Source organism: Gopherus flavomarginatus, chromosome 2, assembly GCF_025201925.1.
Source record: "Gopherus flavomarginatus isolate rGopFla2 chromosome 2, rGopFla2.mat.asm, whole genome shotgun sequence".
NCBI classification, from domain to species: Eukaryota; Metazoa; Chordata; order Testudines; family Testudinidae; genus Gopherus; species Gopherus flavomarginatus.
In genome coordinates, this window is record NC_066618.1 from 13084094 (window position 1) to 13111236 (window position 27143).

The 27143-nt window shown below is 45.2% G+C and overlaps 1 protein-coding gene across 2 annotated transcripts; it reads right to left on the bottom strand.

The window, feature by feature from the left end:
• Positions 1 to 25478, bottom strand: ACAA1 (acetyl-CoA acyltransferase 1). 2 transcript variants are annotated; one of them, XM_050942708.1, is made up of 12 exons: positions 25293 to 25478; positions 23324 to 23417; positions 22933 to 22990; positions 17755 to 17834; positions 17320 to 17362; positions 14199 to 14297; positions 13442 to 13522; positions 7800 to 7990; positions 7464 to 7643; positions 6501 to 6556; positions 2658 to 2803; positions 1 to 1670 (listed from the first exon to the last, which is right to left on the bottom strand). In XM_050942708.1, exons 1-12 carry the CDS (start codon positions 25476 to 25478, stop codon positions 1595 to 1597), a joined length of 1290 nt encoding a protein of 429 aa, XP_050798665.1. In that variant the 3' UTR covers positions 1 to 1594. The 2 variants fall into 2 exon arrangements, with proteins under 2 accessions (XP_050798665.1, XP_050798666.1); XM_050942709.1 differs by lacking the exons at positions 22933 to 22990; positions 23324 to 23417; positions 25293 to 25478 and adding an exon at positions 21118 to 21480.
• Between the last annotated feature and the right edge of the window lie 1665 nt (positions 25479 to 27143).

Sequence of the window (27143 nt, forward strand, 5' to 3'; positions counted from 1 at the left end):
TTTAACGGTGGCCTTTAATTACTGATCCATATTTTTCGAATACAGCAATTACATTCAAGTACACAATTATGTTCAGTGGATAACCAAGAAACAAGACAACTTTTCAGCTTGCATTGCTGATTTAAACATTTCTAAAGTAATGTCAGATGATAGTAAATGCATTTCCTTTTAAAACAGTTAGCACTAGGAGTTTAAATGGTCTTTTGAAGCTAGTAACTAAATCCATTTATTCATGTCTGTGTATCAGTGACATCATAGCAGAATTTTTGGAAGCCTTCACAATCTATCACTAACTTCTGGCAGCTAACCTTCCAGTGATCTGCCACACATCATCCATTTCCTTTCTGATCATCCCTTACTATGATAACCCGCCACCACTCCTTCCATAATAACTGTCTCAAGGTTATCTCCAACTCTACGCCTAATGTGACCAGAGTACATTAGCCTGCTACTGAAGATAGTATATAAGGGAAATGGTTGTATAATACAAAAAGTATGTCTTTACACTGGTAATACAACTATACTGACTCATGGAGAATGCTACTGATATTCACTTAGTGTTACAAGTGCCAAAATCAGTCCTATATTAGGGTACTGAGATACAAAATGCGCTTGTATTAAATGTTAATTCAGAAAAAAGACTGATTTTTTTAGAAGTCACAAAACAAGCTAAAATTCAATAAAAATGCTGTAAAGTTAAGGATGGAATGGTCAGCTTTTATTTCACAATTACGAGTTTTGGCAGCCTGTCCAACCCTTCTCTACCTTTTATTTCATCATTCTCATTTACAAGAAAAATATTATTTATGAATGGATAAACTCGTATACAATTCCATCTATTCTACCCAAATTTGTTTAGTAGAAAAACATGGGAGTTTTTTTAATAATAAAAAAACCACACACACACTGGGCATGTGGACCAATTGATGAGCCATAAAGGATAGTTATAACCTGAATGTAATCAGTCAGGCTGTTGGTGAAATACCATGGTGTAACTACTTTAAAAAACAAACATATTTTCATTGTTACTATTGATTGAATCAATCGTCCCAGGATGATCCCTTAAAAACTTTATCATTAGGAAGTAAAAACTCTACATATATAATGTGTTGGAAAAATTGCTCCATGTGCATCAACATTTAGTTGTGTAGGCAACTATACCTTAACATCTGTCTTTAAAAAAAAGCAAGACCCATATTAACTTCATCTTTATGAATTATAGCCTTGATCCCTTCATTCCACATGAGTAATTTTACATGTGAGTACCACTGAATCCAGTGGGATTATTCACATGCATATGAATTGGGGCCTCTATTTTTAAGATCAAAACTGGCTTAATTGAGCTCACCTATGTCCCCTGGCATTTGGGCACCTTAGCTTTGAAGCAGCCACCAAGCTCGTTTCCTCCCATCCCAAAGTATTTCAGGATACAGTGCACATAAATTTATACCCTTTAGACATTTGTGCCTAAAATCAGTAAACAAGATCCATTAAACAAAAATTCCTGAACCCACTTGAATTTTTACAGTGCAAATTATTCATTATCATTGGAGAATGAAGAGTCAGATGCTGTGCTTCTCTTGTACAATGGAATTCACTTTCCTGGGTATTCAAATACTGCTGCAGCTCCCATACCAGTTCCAATGCACATGGATACAACACCATACCCTCTGGAACAAAACAAGTTAGTGTGTGGTTAGAAACAATAACTCTGGTTCTAGACTGCCTGAAAAAAAATCTGTGAATAAAGTTAATTTATACTGCCCACAAACCTGAAGGGTGGCTTAGATACACCAAGATTCTAATTCAGGAACAGTCTCTGGTGCCCACTTCCCTGAACTGGGAAAGAGGCATTCCTTGTACAAGATTCTCCTCAGCCAACTCTTACATGCCCCATGGCATCACAGATATATCCACTCTCCTGGGAGGTATGCACTTTAAGAACTGTAAAAGCAGCAAAGAATCCTGTGGCACCTTATAGACTAACAGACGTTTTGGAGCATGAGCTTTCGTGGGTGAATACCCCCTTTGTCGGATGCATGCATGTATTCACCCACGAAAGCTCACGCTCCAAAACGTCTGTTAGTCTATAAGGTGCCACAGGATTCTTTGCTGCTTTTACAGATCCAGACTAACATGGCTACCCCTCTGACACTTTAAGAACTGTGCCCCTCAGCCATCAAAACAGATAAATTAATAGGGGGAACGTGGATTATAGAAGGGGTGAGCTTTAGGACTCTGCTTTGATTGAGGTCATGGTGAGGGAGAAACTCACCCTCTGATACGAAGGGATGGGATCAGCTCACAATACTGCACCAAGAAAACCACCACACTGTCTCCCTCCAGTACTCTTCGGGAAGCTCAGCTATGATCTACTCCAGGCGTACTCTGAAACTCTCATGCTATCCATCAGAATTTGTGGGGAAATAAGCTGTGTGTAAATCCACCAGGAAACTAAGTTTCTCTACTCTGTTTGAAGACACCTGAGTTGCTCTTACTCAACTTGTTTAGCAGTTAATAGCCTGCCATCTCCTACTATCCTCCAGGCTATGGTAGAAACATGAACACTCCATTTTAAGGGACATCACAAGCTTTGACCATTACCTTGCTGATACTTTACAGAAACAACTATTTACCACATTATTTTAAACGCTCACCGTTTTCCCCTTCGCTTCAGTTCGTTGAGCAAAGTGACAACTTGACGAGCCCCAGTACATCCTAGCGGGTGCCCCAATGCTATAGCTCCTCCAAGGGGATTGACCTTCTCCTTTGGGATCCCGAGTTTCTCAACACAGTACACAACCTAGAAAGACATATCAAGCATGTCCTTGTGAAATTAATCACGTGTGTCAGTTCTCAGCATGTATCCCATAGTGGGGAACAACCTGGATTAACATAAGAATGGCCATACCGGGTCAGACCAATGGTCCAGATAGCCCAGTATCCTGTCTTCTGACAGTGTCCAATGCCAGATGCTTCAGAGGGAATGAGCAGAACAGGGCAATTTATTGAATGATCCACCCCTGGTATCCAGCCGCAGCTTCTGGCAGTCAGAGGTTTATGGACATCCAGAGCATGACGTTGCATCCCTGACCACCTTGGCTAATAGCCATTGATTGAACGATCCTCCTTGAACCTAACTCTTTCTTGAACCCAGTTACACTTCTGACCTTCACAACATCCCCGGTAATGAATTCCACAGGTTGACTGTGCCTTGTGTGAGGAATTACTTCCTTTTGTTTGTTTTAAACCTGCTGCCTATTTATTTCATCAGGTCCCCTGGTTCTTGTGTTATGTGAAGGGGTAAATAACACTTTATTCACTTGCTCCACACCATTAATGATTTTATAGACCTCAATCATATCCCCCGCTAGTCATCTCTTTTCTAAGATGAGTAGGCCCAGTCTTTTTAATCTCTCTTCATATGGAAGCTGTTCCATTCCCCTAAACATTTCTGCTACCCTTCTCTGTACTTTTTCCGATTCTAATATATCTTTTTTGAGATGGGGCCACCCAAACTGCACGTAGTATTCAAGGATTGGGCATACCATGGATTTATGTAGTAGCATTATGATATTGTGTGTCTTCTTAGCTATCCCTTTTCTAATAGTTCCTAACATTCTGCTAGCTTTTTTGACATCCACACTGAGTGGACGTTTTCAGAGAACTATCCATGATTACTCCAAGATCTCTTGTGTGAGTGGTAACAGCTAATTTAGACCCCATCATTTTGTTTATATAGTTGGGATTACATTTTCCAATGTGCATTACTTTGCATTTAACAACATTGAATTTCATCTGTCATTTTGTTGCCCAGTCACCCAGTTTTGTTAGATCCCTTTGTAACTCTTTGCAGTCAGATTTAGACTTAACTATCTTGAGTAGTTTTGTATCATCTGCAAATTTTGCCACCTCACTGTTCACCCCTTTTTCCAGATCATTTATAAATATGGTGAACAGCACTAGTCCTAATACAGATCCCAGGGGGACACTGCTATTTACCTCTCTTCATTCTGAAAACTGACCATTTATTCCAACCCTTTGTTTCCTATCTTTTAACCAGTTACTGATCCATGAGAGGACCTTCCCTCTTATCCCATGACTGCCTATACTTTGCTGAAGAAGCTTTGGTGAGGGACTTTCTGAAAGACTTTCTGAAAGTCCAAGTATACTATATCCATTGGATCATCCTTGTTCACATTTGTTGACCTCCTCAAAGAATTCTAACAGATTAGTGAGGCATGATTCCCCTTTACAAAGGCCAGGTTGACTCTTCCCCAACAAATTGTGTTTATCTGTATGTCTAATAATTCTGTCCTTTACTACAGTGTCAAACAATTTGCCTGGTATTGAAGTTAGGTTTACTGGCCTGTAATTGCCAGGATCACCTCTCAAGCCCTTTTTTTAAAAAAAAAATCAGTTTAATTAGCTATCCTGCAATCATCTGATACAGAGGCTGATTTAAATGATAGGTTACACTGCACAGTTAATAGTTCTGCAGTTTCATACTTAAGTTCCTTCAGAACTCTTTAGTGAATACCACCTGGGTCTGGTGATTTATTACTGTTTAATTTATCAATTTGTTCCAAAACCTCCTCTCCTGACAACTTAATCTGGGACAGTTCCTTAGATTTGTCACCTAAAAAGAATGGCTCAGGTGTGGGAATCTCCCTCACATCCTCTGCAACAGCCTTGTCTACCTTGATGTTCCGTTGGCATCTAAATCATACAGTGGCCCCACTGATTTTGTCACAGGCTTCCTGCTTCTGATGTACTTAAAACATATTTGCTATTAGTTTTTGTGTCTTTTGTTAGTTGCTCTTCAAATTCTTTTTTGGCCTGTCTCATTATACTTTTACACTTGACTTGTCAGAGTTTATGTTCAGAAGAATTTGTCTTCCAATTAACAAAAGATGTCTTTTTGTCTCTAACTGCCTCTCTAACTCTGCTGTTTATCCAGAGTGACATTTTTTGACCTGTTACTGTTTTACTTTAAGTTGTGGTGTATATGTAGTTTGAGCCTCTATTCTGGTGTTTTTAAAAAGTTTCCATGCAGCATGTGGGCACTTCACTCTTGTGACTGTTTCGTTTAATATTCATTTAACTAGCGTCCTTATTTTTGCATAGTTCACCTTTTTGAAGTTAAATGTTATTATGGTTGGTTTTGGGGGGTATTTTCCACCCTACAAGGATGTTAAGTGAATTACATTACAGTTACTTTAACCTAGCGATTCAGCTACATGCAACTTTTGGACCTGATCCTGTGCAGCATTTAGGACTAAATCAAGAATTGCCTCTCCCCTTGTACGTTCCAAGACTAGCTGCTCCAAGAAGCAGTCATTAACCGTTTATAGAAATTTTATCTCTGCAACCCATTCTGAGGTGACATGTGCCCAGTCAATATGAGGATAGTTGAAATCCCCCATTATTATTAGATTTTCTGTTTTTCAAAAAGCAGCAAGAATCCTGTGGCACCTTATAGACTAACAGACGTTTTGGAGCATGAGCTTTCGTGGATGAATACCCACTTCCTCAGATGCATGTCATGCTGCTTTTACAGATCCAGACTAACACGGCTACCCTCTGATACTCTGTTTTTCAAGGCTCTCTAATCTCCTGAGCTCTTCACAATCACCATCATCACGCCAGTCAGGTTGGTAATATACTCCTACTGCTATACACTTATTATTCAAACATGGAATTTCTATTCATACAGATTTTATGGTACTCTTTGATTCATTTAAGATTTTTAGTCTATTTGACTGTTTTCTTTCACATATACTGCCATTCCCCCACCAGTATGACATACACTGTGATTACTGAATATCTTATACTCTGGTTTTACCATGTCCCAATAATTATCATCATTCCACCAAATTTCTGTGATGCCTGTAATATCAATATCCTCATTTAATAGCAAGCACTTGAGTTTACCAATCTTAGTATTAGGCACCTTGCATTTGTATACAATTGCAAAGTTTCACTTAACACAACTGGCTAGACACATCCATAGTGTAAGTCTGTTGTCTTCAGTGGATTTACACAAGAGATGAATTTAACTCAAAATATATAATTTAAGGGAAAGCACGGCATTCAGATTTACCACTCCAAATAAGTATTTAAAATGAATAACTGAGCCTATATGATTTATGTTGCATGCTGAGAGTGAAGATGGTAGGTCTGTCTTCAGCACCTACATGCACCTCTATGAAAGACATTGGAACTACATTGTGAATCCAAGACACATGGGGAACTGAGCTAGACATATATTTATAAATTCACCTTTATAAAATGAGCCATAAGATACAATCAGGGAGATTTTAAACGCACTTCCGTTTGGTTTCTAGAGCAGAAGACACTATAATGGAGATTCCATTTAGGATTTTATTAAACACTCCTCCTACTAGATCTGTCACATTTACAGTTGTAACCAATATGAAATTCTGCTCGGCCACCAAGCAGCCTAGAAATCCAAAATTAAACAAGATGGGCAGTCTCACCTGACTAGCAAAGGCTTCATTAATTTCATATATATCAATATCATTCACAGTCAAACCTGTGTGTTAGAGAGAGACCAGACATTAAAAGGAGATTTAATAACTGAAAAAATAGTGTCTGAAAGAAAATATTCCTAAACAGAAGGCTTTCAATGAAACATTTCCACTGCCCCCTCACAGGAATGAGCGGACATATGGTAATTGCAGCATAGTTAGATATCAAAGGCCATAAAACTTAAAATTATGCATACTGATTTAAGTATCACTACTAGACTTTTGGATAAGATATAAACAAAATTCCCTTCCACCCAACCCTTGTAGAGGTTAAAGATCTTGGGATATTTTCAGAGAGGATGTGAGAGCAAAAGAATGGTTGTTAAATTTGCCTAGTTTCTGCAATAGCCGTATCCAAACTCATTCTGTGAGATTCCTGGAGTATGAAAGGAATTATAGAAACAGCTCAAATTCCGTGGATAAAACATGTAAAATGCTATGGTTATTTACATAATATAAATAGCTGCCATTTTGAACTGGCCTATTTGAGTAAGAGTATTCATTAATAATGAGATTAATTTACAGGCATGTGATTTCAGACTGGAATGTCTCACCCACATTAAGATGAGAGAAGCACCACATCAGAGAACAAATCATGTATTACACTTATTAACGCTTTGCTGGAACCGTAAAAGGATTCAGTGCACGTTTCTGAGCACATACAAACAAAATGATTATTTATATTTTGTAATGCATGTGAATAGAATCTTACAGTAATCCTAGGCAGGATTTCTTCTAAGATTATGAATGCAATTAATCAGTATTCCCACTGCTGCTAAATAACTCCATGAGCTGAAGTGACCACGATCACAGTAGGCTTTGTAATACTGCAGCACTTAGGACCCCTACTCATGGAACAGGACCCCATTTTGCTTCTCACAGTATAACAGAACCACACACACAATACCTTACCAGCCTTCTCCAAAGCTACTGGAATGGCATAGGCTGGTCCTATGCCCATGATGTCGGGTGGGACTCCAACCACAGCATAAGATTTTAACACCCCTAGGACTGGAAGCCCCAACTGTGCTGCTTTAGAGCGTTTTGCCAGTAGAACTGCAGCAGCTCCATCGCTGACCTGACTGGAGTTACCTGTTGGGAGATATTTCATTGACAATATCACCTTCGCCTGGGCGTGTTTAGTTACCAGTAATGCAGGTGGGACTGGGAGGATAACAAAACGGCTAACATTGCATGCCAACAGAACATTGATTCAAAAATAACGATTCACAGGTGGAGAGTGCTTACCAGCTGTAGTGGAGCCATTTTCCTTGAAGGCAGGCTTCAGTTTTGCCAAGCCTTCCAGAGTTGTACTAGGTCTGATCCCTTCATCTTGAAGCACAGTGATAGTTTTCTGATTGCCTTGGTCATCCTTAACAGTAGTCCTCACTGGAATGATTTCATTTTTAAACAATCCCATCTGCTGAGCTCTCGCAGCTCTATTAGTATAGAATGCATGAATGGTTAAAAATCTGGAGGAGGACTGTACCAAATGCTTTTAAAATCACCAGAGCTAATTAATGACAACATAAATGATGAAGGAATTGGTTTAGTAGAGTATGTGTCGTGTTGTTCTTTAGCAAATGGAAATAAAACTGCAAAACTATGTGCAATGGGCCCTATGCTGATAACATAATGAAAATTCTCCTTTAACATAAGTGGTAGGAGGCCATGTTTTTGAAGCAGGAAGAGCCAGGTTCTACCCCTGCTATCACTACAGCTGGGTGAATAATGGATTTTTTGGTTCTCTGGCAATTCTCTCTCTCTCTCACACACATTCTTTTATTATTTAAATAAAATTGAAGGAAATTCTGAACCAAAAGGTCACTTCAAATCTAAAATCAAAATATTTCAAAAATGTCAAAACAAAAACATATGGTTGGACTCATTCATTCTTTAAGAGTTTAAGTACAGGCTCCGCAAACTAAGCAGCATGACAACAGTTAGTTTTCCTGCTAGTTACCACAGAATGTATGAAGTTTCTCCCACCCCCATCTGCCTTCCAATAAAGAGAAGTTGAACTTTATGCTGGGGTGTTGCAATCTATTGGCATAATGCTCTAACATTTAAATATCTAATTTCATCCCAGGAGTATTCCATAGCATATTACATAATTCATCAAACTACATACACCAGAAACACTTCACCTCAGGGCCGCCGGGGGGGGGGGGGGGGCCAAGTGGGGCAATTTGCCCCCCAGGCCCTGCAGGGGCCCCCATGAGAATATAGTATTCTATAGTATTGCAACTCTTTTTTATGGAAGGGGCCCCCGAAATTGCTTTGCCTCAGGCCCCCTGAATCCTCTGGGCAGCCCTGCTTCGCCTAGCACCAAATGCAGGTGGAGTGGAGTGCGGCAGCTATTTCAGCACAGAGAAACACTAAGTCTGGGACAGAAAATAAAAATACTGTATTCAACTAAAATTACTGATCCTGTTTAGGAGGGGCTGAATCAAGACTACGTGGAAAAACAACTGAGGAGAGTTGGCAGTTTTTCAAAGGGACACTATTAAGGGCCCAAAAGCAAGCTATTCCGATGGTTAAGAAAGATAGAAAATGTGGCAAAAGACCACCTTGGCTTAACCACGAGATCTTGCGTGACCTACTAAATAAAAAGGCGTCATATAAAAAATGGAAACTAGGTCAGATTACAAAGGACAAATATAGGCAAATAACACAGGAATGCAGAGGCAAGATTAGAAAGGCAAAGGCACAAAATGAGCTCAAACTAGCTATGGGAATAAAGGGAAACAAGAAGACTTTTTATCAATACATTAGAAGCAAGAGGAAGACCAAGGACAGGGTAGGCCCACTGCTCAGTGAGGAGGGAGAAACAGTAACGGGAGACTTGGAAATGGCAGAGATGCTTAATGACTTCTTTGTTTTGGTCTTCACTGAGAAGTCTGAAGGAATGTCTAATATAGTGAATGCTTACAGGAAGAGGGTAGGTTTAGAAGATAAAATTAAAAAAGAGCAAGTAAAAAATCACTTAGAAAAGTTAGATGCCTGCAAGTCACCAGGGCCTGATGAAATGCATCCTAGAATACTCAAGGAGTTAATAGAGAAGGTATCTGAGCCTCTAGCTATTATCTTTGGGAAATCATGGGAGACGGGGGAGATTCCAGAAGACTGGAAGGGGGCAAATATAGTGCCCATCTATAAAAAGGGAAATAAAAACAACCCAGGAAACTACAGACCAGTTAGTTTAACTTCTGTGCCAGGGAAGATAATGGAGCAGGTAATCAAAGAAATCATCTGCAAACACTTGGAAGGTGGTAAAGTGATAGGGAATAGCCAGCATGGATTTGTAAAGAACAAATCGTGTCAAACTAATCTGATAGCATTCTTTGATAGGATAACGAGCCTTGTGGATAAGGGAGAAGCGGTGGATGTGATATACCTAGACTTAAGTAAGGCATTTGATACGGTCTCGCATGATATTCTTATAGATAAACTAGGAAAGTACAATTTAGATGGGGCTACTATAAGGTGGGTGCGTAACTGGCTGGATAACCGTACTCAGAGAGTAGTTATTAATGGCTCCCAGTTCTGCTGGAAAGGTATAACAAATGGGGTTCCGCAGGGGTCTGTTTTGGGACCGGCTCTGTTCAATATCTTCATCAACGATTTAGATGTTGGCATAGAAAGTACGTTTATTAAGTTTGCGGACGATACCAAACTGGGAGGGATTGCAACTGCTTTGGAGGACAGGGTCAAAATTCAAAATGATCTGGACAAATTGGAGAAATGGTCTGAGGTAAACAGGATGAAGTTCAATAAAGATAAATGCAAAGTGCTCCACTTAGGAAGGAACAATCAGTTTCACATATACAAAATGGGAAGAGACTGTCTAGGAAGGAGTATGGCAGAAAGAGATCTAGGGGTCATAGTAGACCACAAGCTTAATATGAGTCAACAGTGTGACACTGTTGCAAAAAAAGCAAACATGATTCTGGGATGCATTAACAGGGGTGTTGTAAACAAGACACGAGAAGTCATTCTTCCGCTTTACTCTGCGCTGGTTAGGCCTCAACTGGAGTATTGTGTCCAGTTCTGGGCACCGCATTTCAAGAAAGATGTGGAGAAATTGGAGAGGGTCCAGAGAAGAGCAACAAGAATGATTAAAGGTCTTGAGAACATGACCTATGAAGGAAGGCTAAAGGAACTGGGCTTGTTTAGTTTGGAAAAGAGAAGACAGAGGGGACAAGATAGCAGTTTTCAGGTATCTAAAAGGGTGTCATCAAGAGGAGGGAGAAAACTTGTTCACCTTAGCCTCCAATGATAGAACAAGAAGCAATGGGCTTAAACTGCAGCAAGGGAGATTTAGGTTGGACATTAGGAAAAAGTTCCTAACTGTCAGGGCAGTTAAACACTGGAATAGATTGCCTAGGGAAGTTGTGGAATCTCCATCTCTGGAGGTATTTAAGAGTAGGTTAGATAAATGTCTATTAGGGATGGTCTAGATAGTATTTGGTCCTGCCATGAGGGCAGGGGACTGGACTCGATGACCTCTTGAGGTCCCTTCCAGTCCTAGAGTCTATGAGTCTAACCAAACTGGAATTTGATTTTGACACTACGATGCAATCCTATTTCAAAAAGTACAAAGGGTTTAGGGACGCCTACTGGACATCTGATTTAAGAAATGGCACCTCCATCAGCACATGCTCCTATTCCTATGGGTCAGAGAAGAGTACCATCTACTGAATAGGTGACTATTAAGAGTTGCACAAATACAACCTCACCACTTCATGCTTTCATTCAAAAAGTGAACTGATGCTTGAACAAATGTAATGATTCAGGAAAGTGAAAGATAAGAGTGAAATGCTGAAGGATGAGCCAGTACAGTCACAGATACCCCAAGACCAAGGACAGAGCAGCACCCCCTTCTCCTGCTAGCGGGGATGAGTGTGTACACATACCTTTTTATGTTACTGGTCCAATATCAATAAGAAAAGTTACCACACCAAATTTTCTAGGAGCAGGGCCAAAATCTGAAGGTTACCCTCTGCAGTGGCTTCCTATATTACATAAATAGTTGGACCAGGCAAAACTGGATTAGACCTGTGTTTTTCAAAGTTCGGGTCATGACCCACATAAGGCACTGGGTCGCCTTGTTCAGCACCCATGGACCCCAGTGGCTCTGGTCAGCACCGCTGACCAGGATGCTAAAAGTCCTGTTGGCGGTGCTGCCCATCTAAAGCAGGCTAGTGCCTACCTGTTCCAACACTGCGCTGCGCCCTGGAAGCAACCAGCAGCAGGTCTGGCTTCTAGGCAGGGAGGCCACGGGACTCTGCGCGCTGCCACTGCCCTAAGCACTGGCTCTGCACTCCCATTGGCTGGTTTCTGGCCAATGGGAGCTGGGAGGAAAGGCAGTGCCTGAGAGCACGCCTCTACCTAGGAGCCAAACCTACTACTGGCTGCTTCCAGGGCGCAGCATAGTCCATGGTGCCAGGACAGGCGGAAAGCCTGCCTCTGCACCCCGGCTGGCCACTGACCAGGAGCCACAGGAAGTAAGCAAGTATCCCAACTCCACGCTCCAGTCTCCTGTCGCAGCCCTGAGCCTCCCCAAACCCCTCATCCCTGGCCTCACCCCAGAGCCTGCACTCCCAGCCCAGAGCCCTGACCCCCTCCTGCACCCCAACCCTCAGCACCTCCTGCACCCCAGTCCCCTCACCCCAGAGCTTGCACCCCAGCCCAGAGCCCTGACACCCTCCCACACTGCAACCCCCTGCCCCAGGCCCCCCAAAACCCACAGCCCCTCCTGTACTCAAACCCCTCATCTCCGGCCCCACCCGAGCCTGCATCCCCAGACCAGAGCCCTGACACCCTCCCACACCGAAACCCCTGCACCAGCCCAGAGCCCCCTCCCACATCCTGAACCCCTCATTCCTGGCCCCATCCTGCAGCCCTTACCCTTGCACCCAAACCCTCCGCCCCAGCCCTGAGCCCCTTCCACACCCGAAACCCCTCATCCCCAGCTCCGCTGGGTCGTGGGCATCAATTTTTTTCAACTAGGTCCTCAGAAAAAAAAAGTTTGAAAACCACTGGATTAGACTATTACTGTAATTTAATTTGACTCCTTGATGCCAATTGTTGCAGATAATCCATAGTCAGCAATGGATTATCTATCAGAACAGTTTGTATTGGGCTCATATGAAGCAAAACACCCACAGCAATGACTGCCAGCTACACTCACAAGTTTAGGGCTTCTGTAGAAGTGATATTTTTAGTGTCTGCACCCACATTTTCCTTTCCAGAAAAGCCTCCTTCTACCACAGCATTCGACTTCAGTCCAAGGGGATCTCAAGCTATCTAGCTAAAGCCAGTATAAGCATATTCAACTGTATTCTAGGTTTCACAGAAATCATGAAAGCTGTGACCCATCTGGGTGGTGGAAAATATAGGAAGCCTGATCTCAACTACAGATATTCAAAACACTCTAGACTAAGTTTTCTAGCGATATGTACACAGTGGACTTAGTGGGTGGCACAGATCAGCATTCACATTGCACTCCCTGTCAGTACCCGGCCTCAGCCAGCGAAGTTAATGATCCAACCAGCAGACCAAATTTGGCGATGAATCCTTGTCACGTGCCAACTCAGGCATGTTGTACATATGCTAGGAAGAAGAGGGTTTAGTCGTGTGACTCCCATTACAGTTCAGGAGTCACAGCTACCCCCACCTCCACCAGAACCCTCATTCTCTTAGTTGTCACCTATTTACGCCTCACTACATTGCTGTTATTTGAAATGTTACATTTTAAACCTTTACCACAGGATAACCCAAAAACTATTAATGGGAAACAGGAAAGTTTTCTCTACAGAAATCAAGCATTTTAGATTATCCATGTAATTTTTATTTCCTTGGTGCAAAAATAAAACCCATGTATTTACTTTTGCTGAGAAGCCATGGCAAAGTCATCTTGCTTCTTTCGGGAAATGCCGAACCTTTCTGCCACATTTTCTGAGGTCATTCTGGGAAAAAATACCACTGGTATTAATCAACCGAGACACAAGTTTATTAAAATTCCATTTGCCATAAAAGACAAGCAGAGAGGAAAGAGTACAAGCTCTACTCTCAAACTGACTGAGCCCTCCTTGGGCTTAGCGTTCTGCAGTACCAGATGACAGAATTACGTCACATTGCAAATCCATTCACTTGTTCTCCAAATGAAGAGGTGCTCGGAGAGACAGAAAGGCCCCACACACAGCCCTTGGGGGAAGGAGAGTGCAGAGGTAGCTCTTAATGTGATTCTGGCTGCATCTCCACAATGAAAAGCAATAGAAACGTAAGCGTTTGTGAAATGCAGCAAAATTTCTAGAAACACTAAAAATGTAGAAATTGCAGTTCTGAGCCCCTCAAAATGTTCTCCTACTCCTGCTAATTAAGCCATTGATCTTTACTGTAAGACAATGGAGACTGCTTTCAAAAGGTCTGGATAACTACCAGTCCTTATATAATTAATCTTCAGCCATAACCACAGGTAACGCTGAAGTGCCCGAACTTCAGTAGCAGATCTAAAGGTCAACCATTAGAGAGAGTGAGTTTCAGACAAAAAGTTTGGCCCCTTTTTAAATATAACAAAACACTGTCTTATGAGATACACAGTCAAGAAAATCACTAAGTTCTAGGAAGGAAAATAATACTTACCCCATAGGAATAAGGCAATCTCTGGCTTTACTATTGTCCATCATACGTGAGCTAACATCTCCAGGGTTGTTTGCATTTCGGAGGGACATTGTTTCCACTCTGAACAGGAAGAAGAAAAGTTAGAATTTACTACCCGTTTGCCTTAGAAGAAATCATGCAAATTAGAAGAGTCAAAAGCTCAGAATCCTAATAAAAACCTTATATATCATACTGCAGAAGCAACTGGTACCTGACCTGTGCCTCACTCTGGTTTCAATTAGCAACATAAATGTAAAGCAGTAAAACCACCTCCCTACAGATTATGCTGCCTGCTATTTTTCTAGGGCAGAATATTAGTGTTAGCTCATTTCTAGTATTTTCCCCGCATGAGAAGGAGAGTTATTGGTCATTCTGGGAGCCCTCCTCTGCAGTAAACATAATGGGAAAGCAAACGTTTCTAGGCAGGAGTTTCCACTGGTAAAATATAAACAAAAGCAATAAAAATGCAAGAGCTGCAGCTTAAAAAAAGCTGGCTAGGAGCCTAACAGGGCAAATTCTAAGGAAACCACTGCAGAGAGACTTCACGTGAGTGGTGCCATTTGCCTTGTATTGCACAATATGAACAAGAAAGGATTACTATCCAACAAAGATCACGGATGCTGCAGCCTTTGTCCTACAAGAGAGAACAAATTAAGAAATGAAAACATCTATTGTATGATTATGAAGCCATTTATTACACTAATAAGTTAATGTTAAGTTAAATCAAGCCATGAGTCCTAAGATGGGATAAGGGTTTGTTTTTATATCCTATGCCATCCATGTATCTATTTTCCAGCCATATTATTTATATATCACCATCAGACAAGCAGGAAAACAAGCCCCCACCCCAAGAAGCCTACAATTTAGAGGTCTGATCCTGCACCTTTACTCTGAGTAGTATCTTACTCCTTACTTAAATTGACACCACTGAAACTACTCAGAGTAAGGATGGCAAAACTCAGGCCCTAAACGACAACAACTGAGCATGATTAAGGTAAAGGGAGACAAGTGGGAGGGGAATACTGCCACAGGTGGTGTCTGGTTACATAAAGGGATCAGCACATAAAAGCTGTTTTGTTTAACATTTGTTTATTAAAATCCATAAAGTTACTGAACACAAGACATGAAAGGACCATTGTGATCCTCCAGCCTGACCTCTTGCATAACACAGGCCGGAGAATTTCACCCAGTGACTCCTGCCTGCTCTGAGCCCAGCAGCTTGTGGATCAGGAGGTGAAAGGGCTGGATCCAGTGCCATGAGCCATCCAGGGCCTTTAAATTGCATCAACTCAGTGGGTTACTGTTGAAAGACTTCTTGGAACAAGCACGTTAATAGAATTGAATTTGAATGTTCCTGGTTCATGCCATTTGCTATGCACACACCCATCAGAGACTTGTTACTTCACAGCAGTCCTAAGAAGGGTAGTGACTAGTTCTCTTATCTGAGGGTACATCTACACAGCAGCCAAGGGGTGCAAATCTCAGCTCCAGCAGACATCCACACACTAATTTGGCTCAAATTAGTGCCTAAAAACTAGTGGTGTGGCCACGGCAGCACAGGCAGGCGCTTAGGCTATACCTAGGCGGTCCAGTGGGACTGTATTCGTTGGGCAGCTAGCCTGAGCTGCCATTGACACTGAGCTATTTTTAATGCACTAGCTCGAGCAAAGCTAGTACATGTATGTCGACCTGACGTGAGAATTACGCATTGCTGTATTGCTCTCCCAGTAGATGTCTGGGTGGTTGAAGTCCCCCATGAGAATCAGGGCCTGTGATCTGGAAACTTCTATTAGTTGTCAGAAGAAAGCTTTGTCTACCTCCTCCTCCTGGTCTGGTGGGCTGTAGCGGATGCCCGCCACAACAAACCTCTTGCTCTCGCCTCTGAACTTAACCCAAAGACTCTCAACAGGCTTTTCTCCAGTTTCATACTGGAGCTCTAAGCAATCATATCGCTTTGTTGCATACAGTGGAACTCCTCCACCTTTTCTTCCACGCCTGTACTTCCTGAACAGTTTATACCCATCCATGACTGTGCTCCAGCCATGAGAGTTACCCCACTAAGTCTCTGTTATTCCAATTTTTTTTGAGAATTACGCCACCCAGCTACTCTGCAGACACACCCTAACTCTCATAAATCTTTGCTTAAACTGAGATTTTCAATGATGCTGAATTATAAGAGCAATGATAGGGTAACAGATTGTCACTGAAGGCTACAAAGTGATCTCTCTACTGACTTAGGTTAGAAACCCAAGCCAGACTGGAAACTTCAGAGGTAACCACACACCCACTACTTTAATGTAAAAGATTTTGTTTCTGTATAATTCAGATTCTTCTGAAGTGTGTTATGTCCCAGTTTATGATTCCATTACTCTGTACAGCATTAGTACATTTCATCCCACTCACTGTTCCAGTAAAGTCACCAACACTAAGACAAAAAGCACCATGTATTAATTCAACTGCATTTATAGCAGTGCACAAAGAAATATCTGTTACATTCCTGTGGAACACCAGTGACTAGCACAGATGAAATGTTCATTTCCTTACATGAGACAACTGGGATCTGAGATCAACACAAGCTGACCAGCGGCTTATAAAAAGCCAATCACAGATGGCATTTTTGCAGGTCCTTAGGTCTCCACACACAAAAAGCGCACACGATGGCAGGGTACCAGAGGGGCCTAACAAACCAATTCTTTAAAAAAGACTTATAAGGGTTGGATGACTAACTAGCACTCAGTTCTTGGGTTCCATTCTCAGATTACTCACTGCCTTGTTGTGACACTGTGGACAAGTAACTGTGGCCTACATTTTCAAGAGAAACTAGGTACACCGAGTGCCCTGCTTGACACACCTTAAATGATTCTGGTTTTCAGGGAGTGGGTTCTCAAAACTTCTGAAAGAGTCAGGCCACTTTAAAACATCTCCTATGAGGCACCCAAAATCACTAGTTACTTAAAAAAAGTCCAGACCTTAATCTCAGAGAGTCTATTCACCCATCTGTAACACAGGGATAATGCCTACCTCAAGTATGAGAGAAGTTATGGAAGGCAAAACACTATCAAGAAGTCTACAGGAGTAAATGTCTATATAGAAATATTCTTACCCACAGGCCAAACCGATGTCATAAGATCCATTTCTGATGCCACCTGCAACAAAAGTACTGTGTAAACATTTTTACCACCACTTAGCAGTAAATATTTGTTCAGTATCTTGTTACTCAGAGGATTATATTTTCTTGAAATAAGGTAGCTCGCTCTTTTTCAAGGACAGATGATCATTTTCAGAGAGGATTGTTATGACTATATTGAGTTCCTTTAACTAACATTTCTACAGAGTAGAATTATGGGATCTTCACAGAACGTTTCTTCCAGACCTAAAGGCTATATTCATTCAGATTCAAAAGTACAATAAATTCATAGGGAAGAGAGAATTAGGGATGAAATAATTATTTCAGAGTCTGGCTCCAGCAGTCTAAATTACCATCAACAAAGGAAAATTCTGATTCTCTGACTGCCCATAATGCGCTTAACATGCTTACCAGCTATATTGATCACAGCTTGCAACCCAGAGGAACATTGTCTGTTAACACATGATAAGGGTACAGTCTCTGGAATGCCACTAGAACAGAAGACACAATAGACAAGGCACAGAGTGAAAGACACCACATACCAAAACAATAACAATTTAAAGCGGAAGCTAATCTCTTAAATTCATTTAACTCAATCAGTTCTAACACAATGACAGACATACCTATTGTCAGACTGCTCTAAGGCCATGGCTACACTACAGAGTTAAATTGACTTAAGTTACATCAATGATCATAAACCATTTTAATTACATCACTTCTGCATGTTCACACAACGCTCCTTCTTTCGGCAAAGCCGTCTGCTGTCGGTGCTGTAACATGACAGGGAGAGCAGTGCACTGTGGGTAACTATCCCACTGTGCAAATCGCCACCATCTGCCACTTGGATTTCTGGGAATGGATTGTAGTGCATCATGGGTGTGGGCTCACAGCCCCACGATGCAGTTTTCTAAATCCCATCATCCTATGGGATTCTGAATATGTATCGCACTGTTTATCAAATGCCCCTATAAACTTTGCATCCGCCATTTCTGCCTGAAAGCATGGCTCCTTGCACGGCTCTCCAGTCTTGTGATAACCGTTACAAACACAACCCAACTAATCCTGCAGGATTTCATGAGCTGCAAATCTGAACAGGAATTTGTTGCACCTGCCCTGCTGTGTGCCATGGAAAGAAACAATTCAGGATTGATATTGGTATTCACGGAGCAGCTGCACAGTGGACCATCGCTACTGGGCTCAGGAAACAAGCACCCACTGGTAGGACTGGACTGTGATGCAGGTATGAGATGACAAGCAGCGGCTGCAGAACTTTAGGATGTGCAAAGCCACCTTCCTTGAACTGTGCATGGAGCTCACGCTTGCCCTGTGGTGCACAGACACTAAAATGAGAGCTGCCCTCAAGATGGAAAAGGATGTAGCAATCGTTGTGTGGAAGCTGGCAACTCCAGACTGCTACCGGTCAGTCGTGAATCAGTTTGGGGTTAGGAAGTCCACTATGGGGGTTGCAGCAATACAAGTGTGCAGGACCACTAATCACCTTCTGCTATGAAGGACTGTGACTCTGGGCAATGTGCAGGAAATAGTGGATGGCTGAGGTGGGGCGATAGATGGCATGCATATCCCAATTTTGGCCCCAGACCATCTTCAAATGGAGTACATCGATAAAAAGGGCTACTTCTCTATGATATTGCAGGCACTTGTGGATCACCGTGGGCATTTCACTCACTGACATTAATGTAGGGTGGTCTGGGAAAGTGCACGACACACACATCTTCAGGAACACTGATCTGTATAGAAAGCTGCACGCAGGGACTTTCTTTCCAGACCAGAAGATTCCAACAGGGGATGTTCAAATGCCCACAGTGATCCTGGGAGACCCAGCCTCGCCCTTACTCCCGTGGCTCATGAAGCCTTACACCAGAAATCTTCCCAGCAGCAAGGTTTGCTTCAACAGGCTCAGCAGGTGCAAAATGACCGTAGAATATGTGTTTGGCAGATGAAAGGGTCGCTCCATTGTCTTTTTGGCAGTTTAGACCTCAGTGAGGAAAATATTCCCATAGTCATAGCAGCCTACTCTACTCTGCATAATATTCGTGAAGCCAAAGGAAAAAAGTTTCCCCACGAATGGAGCATTGAGGTGGATCACATGGCAGTTGATTTTGAAGTGTCAGACACCATGGCTATTACAAGGACTCAACAGGGGGGCTATTCAAATCAGGGAAGCTTTGAAGCAGCATTTTAACAGTGAGCCCTAATAATGTATCTTTCTGTAAAGAATTCAGCCAGGCATTGTTTAATTGCCACCTTGAATGACCCTTGTAATGATTGCTGCCTGAATTTCAACTGTACTCTGCAAATGTGCCAACTGCCAATGTGTATGAATTTCTGCTGCAACCACTGCGTGTAGGACACAAATATAGAATCACTGTCTTGTAAGACTACGTTTTTATTAAACAGCAATACACAGATTTACATTTCTTACAGGAGACATGACACTGAGCAGCACTCTCTGAAATGAGAATCCCACACCTGCATGTAAGTCCAGCTGTCACTATGGAACATGTCCCTAGGGGTGGAGTGCAAGGACCAGAGACATGTGAGGAATGTGTGGGGAGAGTTTGTGGAGGGCATGGAATGCAGTTCTGTATGGGCAGCTGGGGGACTCTAGCACGGATGTTTCAACTGTAGCACAACCAGGGACCTGAGCATCTGTTTGCTCCTCTGCAAGGACCAGAGACATGTGAGGAATGTGTGGGGAGAGTTTGTGGAGGGCATGGAATGCAGTTCTGTATGGGCAGCTGGGGGACTCTAGCACGGATGTTTCAACTGTAGCACAACCAGGGACCTGAGCATCTGTTTGCTCCTCTGTGAGCTTTATATCTGTTCCTTTGACCCTCTATTACCCGTTCCTGCCCTGCCTCTGCTCCTGGGTATTCATTTCTAGTTTCTCATTTATTGTCTCTCTCTACACTTCATGCTCGCTATCTGTAAGATCTGACGATTGCAGCACTTCCCAAAACATGTCCTCCTTACTCCTTGTTCACCTGCTTGTCTGATGGAGGCGCTACACTGGTGTGTAGGAGCTGGTCCTAAAGGGCACCTCTGCAGAAGCAAAATAAACAATACACAGAGTCAGTATTGCGTGTACTCTCACAATCTTGAAGCGTAAAAGTTACATACACTTCTTTATCGCTTTCCCTTGGCAAGCACACAACATGGCTGGAGCACTAAACGTAATAAGTTTGGCCCAGAGGGAGGTGATGCAGAATGAGACAAAGGGTCTGGATGGTTTCAGAAGGGGACCAGTACAAGTACCTGGGGACACTATTCTGAATACTGGCACCATCTTCCAAGATGTGGGTGATTGAAGCTGATATCTCACTACTGAGGGTAACCAAGGATGCAAGGGGCATCTCCTGCATGTGTGCGGCTTCAGACTGAGTCCACACGCTGCTTGCCTGTGCACTGCTTTGGTTCCTGCAGAAGTAACTGCTGACTGGAACGGCAAAGTTTCCTACAATGGAGGGAGGAAACCAAGTAGCTCTGACAAGGAACATCTGGCAGAGGATTGCAGAGTACCTTCGGGAAAGTTTCCTAGAGACCTCTATGGAGGACTCCCAGATGATCCCGGTGTGCATTAACAAACTTTATGCAGGGTCCCCACTGTGTAGCTGCATGGGGAATGAGAAGCAGATGAAAACAGTAGCTAGTGTTGTTAATTTCTATCCCGTCTCCCATGTGCACCATGTAACAAAATAAAGGACACTTGTACCTCACGTAACCATATAGTATCAAAACAAAACGAGTACTTACCGAAGCTCCCCCTTTCCCGCTTCAGGCACGACAGAGTGCTGGGACTGGCTAGACCCCTCTGAAGTCAAAAAGAGGTCCTGGCTTGCCACACCGCTGGATGTCCCTGTTTCCTGTCCCACATCTTCCTCCAACTCTACCTCCTCGTCCACCACTTCATCCTTGGGGTTGACTCCGCTGGCTGCTGCCTCCAGTCCTCCTGAAGTATCCACAGGGCTCTGGGTGGTGGGGCGGGGGGTCGCCGCCAAGGATGGGGTGCAGCTCCTTGTAGAAGTGGCATGCATTTGGCGCCACACTAAAGCGACTGTTGGCCTCCCTTGCCTTCTGGTGCGCCTGCCTCAGTTCCTTGGTCTTAGCACAGCACTGCTGCATGTCCCTTTTGTGCCCCTTCTCCTCTATGCCATGAGCAATCTGCTTGTAGGTGTCAAAGTTCCTATGGCTGGAGTGGAACTGTGACTGCACAGCCTTCTCTCCTCACAGACCCAACAACTCTGGCGTACTCCAGACAGGAGCGTGTTTGCTGTGGAAAGTCGGCATTGCCAGCTGGAAAGATGTTATATGAACTGTCCACACTGAGCAAACAGAAAGCAGAATTTCAAAAATTCCCGGGGCTTTAAATTGGGAGGGGCACATGCCTGTGTACCTGGCTGCAGGGCAGTGGAATTCAAATTACTGACCAGAATGCTCATGACGGGCATTGTGGGATACCTTCTGGAGGCCACTTAGGGTGTCATAAGCAGGCGCTCTCATTTGGTCACAAAAACCTCTACGCCACTCATTGAGATGGTTTTATTACGTTGGTGTAACAAGAGAGTTAAATCAGCAGGAGGCACATTGCAGTGTGTACACCTCCACTGTTTTGTTGGCAAAACCCGACTGAGTAGTGTAGAAAAGACCTTTGGACTACTCAGTGATCTGTATTGTGGTACAAAAAGCAGCAGGTACAATAAATCCCTGTAGAATAAAATCTGTTTAGTCACACAGCACCAATGACACAACCCTGACATCCAGTGAACCCCACTAGGAGTGAGAAGAGAATTCAGTCCTTAACCTCTCTGCTATCATTGCTAGTTGTGCTGGTGCAAGAAACTGAGACAATGATTCACGAGGTATTGGGCAGAGCCAACAAATCATTTCACAAGAGCCACTAAATATCATTTGTGCAGTAATGACTTAGTTACTATCAACCCAACCTGAATTCACCTCTAGGGGTGCAAGGCTATTCAGATGATTACCAATTTCCTTCTTGCCTTCCAAAATTATTTTTCTACCTCATTTTTGCTAGTTTTGCTAGAAATTGGTAACTACATGTAAGAGAATATATTAAAAGCTAATATATTGTGCAATAGAGCTTGATCCTCCCAGCCTGAAACGTATCAGAGGGGTAGCCGTGTTAGTCTGGATCTGTAGAAGCAGCAAAGAATCCTGTGGCAGCTTATAGACTAACAGAGGTTTTGGAGCATGAGCTTTCGTAGGTGAATACCTACTTCGTCAGATGCATGTAGTGGAAATTTCCAGAGGCAGGTATGTATATGCAAGCAAGCTAGAGATAATGAGGTAGTTCAATCAGGGAGGATGAGGCCCTGTTCTAGCTGTTGAGGTGTGAAAACCAAAGGAGGAGAAACGTGTGAGAAGATACAAAATAAGCAGGGACTTTGAACTGCAAGTCAAGGTTTAAACTTCTAGTTTAAAGATTAGGGGGCATTAGCTTTAGAAGAGTTCAAGAATCACATCTCTGTTTTTCTCTCAGTACCCAGGAGAACTCGGTGCCAGAGAATACAACAAAAGAAGTCTCACTCCAGGAGGGAGAAAATTTACCTTAGAAATTGGGCAACTCTCGCAGTGAAAGCCCCAGCTCCAGGTTGCAGCACATTGCCTGCATGTAAAGACATTAATTCCAACTGATTAGCTGCATTTCCTTTATCCTGGCTATTTAACACTCTGTAGATGCTTGAGCGTATTAAGATCATCAGAGTCAGTGTTTTAGAAGAACTCTTAAATCAGAGCCCACGCCCCTGACAGAAGAGTAAACAGCCTCCCAGCAGAAGACGCACTGGAGATTAAGCTAATACTATTCTAGTGCAGTGTTAACAGCGTATTGATTTCAGAGCTCTGCATAGGTGGCATCCACTGGCCACAAAAGGCACTCTTGTTTTCAGAGAGGACCGAGACTGGAAGTTTAAGTTTGGGATGAAGAGGACTCACTTACCAACACAGATATCTCCCACTTTCTCAGGACTCAGATTGACATCTGTAAGCACAGCTGTCATAACAGCAGAGAGCAGCTCATCAGGAGTAGTATCCTGAAAGGAAAAATGGCACATCCTGTTAAGTATGCTGTGTTGTTGTAGCCATGCGGGTCCCAGGATATTAGGGAGACATGGTGGGTGAGGTAATATCTTTTATTGAATGAACTTTTGTTAGTGAGACACATAAACTTTCAAGCAAAGAGAGGTGTGCTGTCGGGTGGTGGGTGTTATTTCTGTATTGAGGCATGTACTTCAGCAGCAGCCACTCATCCATTAAATTCTCCCTGGAACATTCCCAGACTAGCATCAACTTCCTGAATACCACAATCAGCTTCAACACTGGAACCTTACAGACAAACTATATACACCTCTACCCCGATAAAACATGGGGAGGGGGAGTTTGCACACTCCAGTGGACCAAATTAAGTTTGATATAGCGCGGTTTCACCTATAACGCGGTAAGATTTTTTGGCTCCCGAGGACAGTGTTATATAGAGGTAGACGTGTACAAGAAACCCACAGATCATCACACCTAACTTCATAAATCCAGTAACCACTCCAAACGCACCAATAAATCTGTTATCTACAGAGCCAGACACTCATGTACCGAGGAGCAAATCTGTCATACACACCTTAACTCACTCAAAACCACCTTCACCAAACAAGGACAGTCCACCAGAGAAGCAGATCGCACCACTGAACAGGCACTCAAATATCCAGACAGAACCTGCTTCAGTACAGAAATAAAACCCCTTCCACCTGCACACCCCTAATTGTCATCTACCACCCCACATTGGAACCCATAGAGGGTATCATCAAGCAATTATAATCCATACTCAATGGAGACTCCATCCTGAAAAAAATCTTCCCTGAACCCCATCTTCTGGCCTTCAAACAACCCACCAAACTCCTCCAAAGCTCATCATCAGAAGCAAGCTGCCCATGGACCAGGATACACCAACTCAAAGTGGCTCCCCCAGTGCACACTCCCTCTGGGCTCTCCCCCAGCCCCTCCTCCACTCAGGGCTCCCCCAGTGCACACCCCCTCAAGGCTCCCCCAGTGCACACCCCCTCTGGGCTCTCCCCCAGCGCACACCCCCTCTGGGCTCTCCCCCAGCCCCTCCTCCCCTCAGGGATGCCCCAGCACACACTCCCTCAAGGCTCCCCCCACCCTCTCCTCCCCTCAGGTCCCCCTCAGCCCCTCAGGGTTCTCCCCCAGGGCACACAACATCCCTCAGGGCTCCCCTCCCCAGTGCATACCCCCTCAGGACTCCCTCCAGTCCCTTCTCCCCTCAGGACTCCCCCCCCCCCAGTTTCCAACCCCCGAGTCAGGGCTCTCCCCAGCCCCTCCTCCCCTCAGGGCTCCCCCCCAGTGCACACCCCCTCAGGGCTCCCCCCAGCCCCTCCTCCCCTCAGGGCTCCCCCCACTGCACACCCCCAAGTCAGGGCTCCCCTCAGCCCCTCCTCCCCTCAGGACTCGCCCCCAGTGCACACCCCCGAGTCAGGGCTCCCCCCAGCCCCTCCTCCCCTCAGGACTCGCCCCCAGTGCACACCCCCGAGTCAGGGCTCCCCCCAGCCCCTCCTCCCCTCAGGGCTCCCCCCACTGCACACCCCCGAGTCAGGGCTCCCCTCAGCCCCTCCTCCCCTCAGGGCTCCCCCCCAGTGCACACCCCCTCAGGGCTCCCCCCCAGTGCACACCCCCTCAGGGCTCTCCCCAGCCCCTCCTCCCCTCAGGGCTCCCCCCCAGTGCACACCCCTGAGTCAGGGCTCTCCCCAGCCCCTCCTCCCCTCAGGGCTCCCCCCAGTGCACACCCCCGAGTCAGGGCTCCCCCCAGCCCCTCCTCCCCTCAGGACTCGCCCCCAGCCAATGCGCCCCTAGGAGCTGGGCCCCCCGCCTCCACCCCCAGGGTTCCCCCGGGCCGGGGTTACCTTGAAGCCGCCCCGCTTGGCTTTGGCGATGGGGGTCCGCAGCCCGTGCACCACCACCACGTCATCGTCCTGCTCCCCGTCACGGCCGGGCGCCGCCGCTACCCCCCCGCACTGAGCGGCCCGCAGCGCCGGCCCCCCGGCAGGCCTGGCCGCCAGGTGCCCCACCACCACCGCCACCCGATGCATCGCACGCCCGGACCCACAGCCTCCCTCAGCCTGCGGCCGCGCAGCACCCTAGGACAGAGCCAGCCCGCCCCGCCCCCGTGGGGCTGGGCTGGGGCAAGGGCAAGCGGCTGAGGTGCCGCCCCCTGATTTGCATAACATGGCGGCCAGTGACAATTCCTACCTTCAAGGGCTGGGCTCCTGGGAGACTACAGGTCCCAGGATGCAACGCGCCACCATGAGTGGACAGACTGGTGGCGCGTTGCGTTCTGGGGCCTGTAGTCTTCCATCCTGCCAGTTGCGACTGCTGTGTCCAACCGGTTCAGTGCCCCCCCACGCACCCTGACGTACTGCTGACACTGTCCTGCTGGCCTCGTGCATGGGACATTGTAGCTACTACCTAGACGGGAGCTGTAACCTATGCCCAGTTAGATAGAGTCCCCTCCCAGGTCATAGGGTGACCAGACAGCAAGTGTGAAAAATCAGGACGGGGGTGGGGGGGAATAGGACCCTGTATAAGAAAAAGACCCCAAAATTGGGACTGTCCCTATAAAATCGGGACATCTGGTCACTCTACCGGGTCAATTTTGGACCTATTTCTTCTTCCTCTCAGATCAGCCTAGAGTCAGACACAGCCCCACTACTGTCAAACCCATCCTCCCCCATTTACTGAAGGCACTGTTCAGTACAAGACACACATTTCCGGGAGAAGGCCTGAGACTGGGAGCTGCTGGTGTCACCTTGTATGTAATTCATGAGCAGCGGGCCAGAGCATCCAGGTAATTCAGCTGGGAGTGATTTACATGCTGGAGGCTGTGTGTGAGCAGGACCAGGAGTGGTTGCTCTGACAGCAAAGCAATTTAAAAGGCAGGGGTGCCATTTAGAGGCGGAGGTGGGGGGGGTCTTGCCTTCCCAAGGCTTGTACCAGAGGTCTGCTCACAGCTCACACCCTAGACCCAGCTGGAGCTCTTAACTCCAACACAGCTTGAATGTGACATCTTATATGAGTTCTGTGCTGCTCCAAGGCCCCCCACCAGCGCATTACTGCCGAAGCGGGACCTGCTGCCGAAGTGCAACCCGGTCTTCGGCGGCGGGGGGCCCTTCCGTTCAGGGACCCACCACCAAAGTGCCCCGAAGACCTGCGGTGGGGACCCCCTGCCACCGAATTACCACCGAAGAGCGGGCTGCACTTCGGCGGCGGGTCCCGCTTCGGCGGTAATTCGCCGGCGGGGGGGCCCCCGCTGCAGGTCTTCGGGTTACTTCAGCGGCGGGTCCCAGAACGGAAGGGCCCCCCACCGCCAAACAGGGCCGGCTCTAGACATTTCGCCGCACGGGGGCCCCCTGCCGCTTGCCAGTCCCACGGCTCCAGTGGACCTCCCGCAGGCATGGCTGCGGAGGGTCCGCTGGTCCCGCGGCTCCGGTGGACCTCCCGCAGGCGTGCCTGCGGATGCTGCACTGGAGCCGCGGGACCAGCGGACCCTCCACAGGCACGCCTGCGGGAGGTCCACCGGAGCCGCCTGCCGCCGATGGCCCCAGGCCCCCGGAATCCTTTGGGTGGCCCTGACTATACATACAAAATGATGGGGTCTAAATTAGCTGTTAACCATCACAAAAGAGATCTTGGAGTTATTGCGGATAGTGCTCTGAAAATCACTTCTTAATGTGCAGTGGCAATCGAAAAAGCTAACA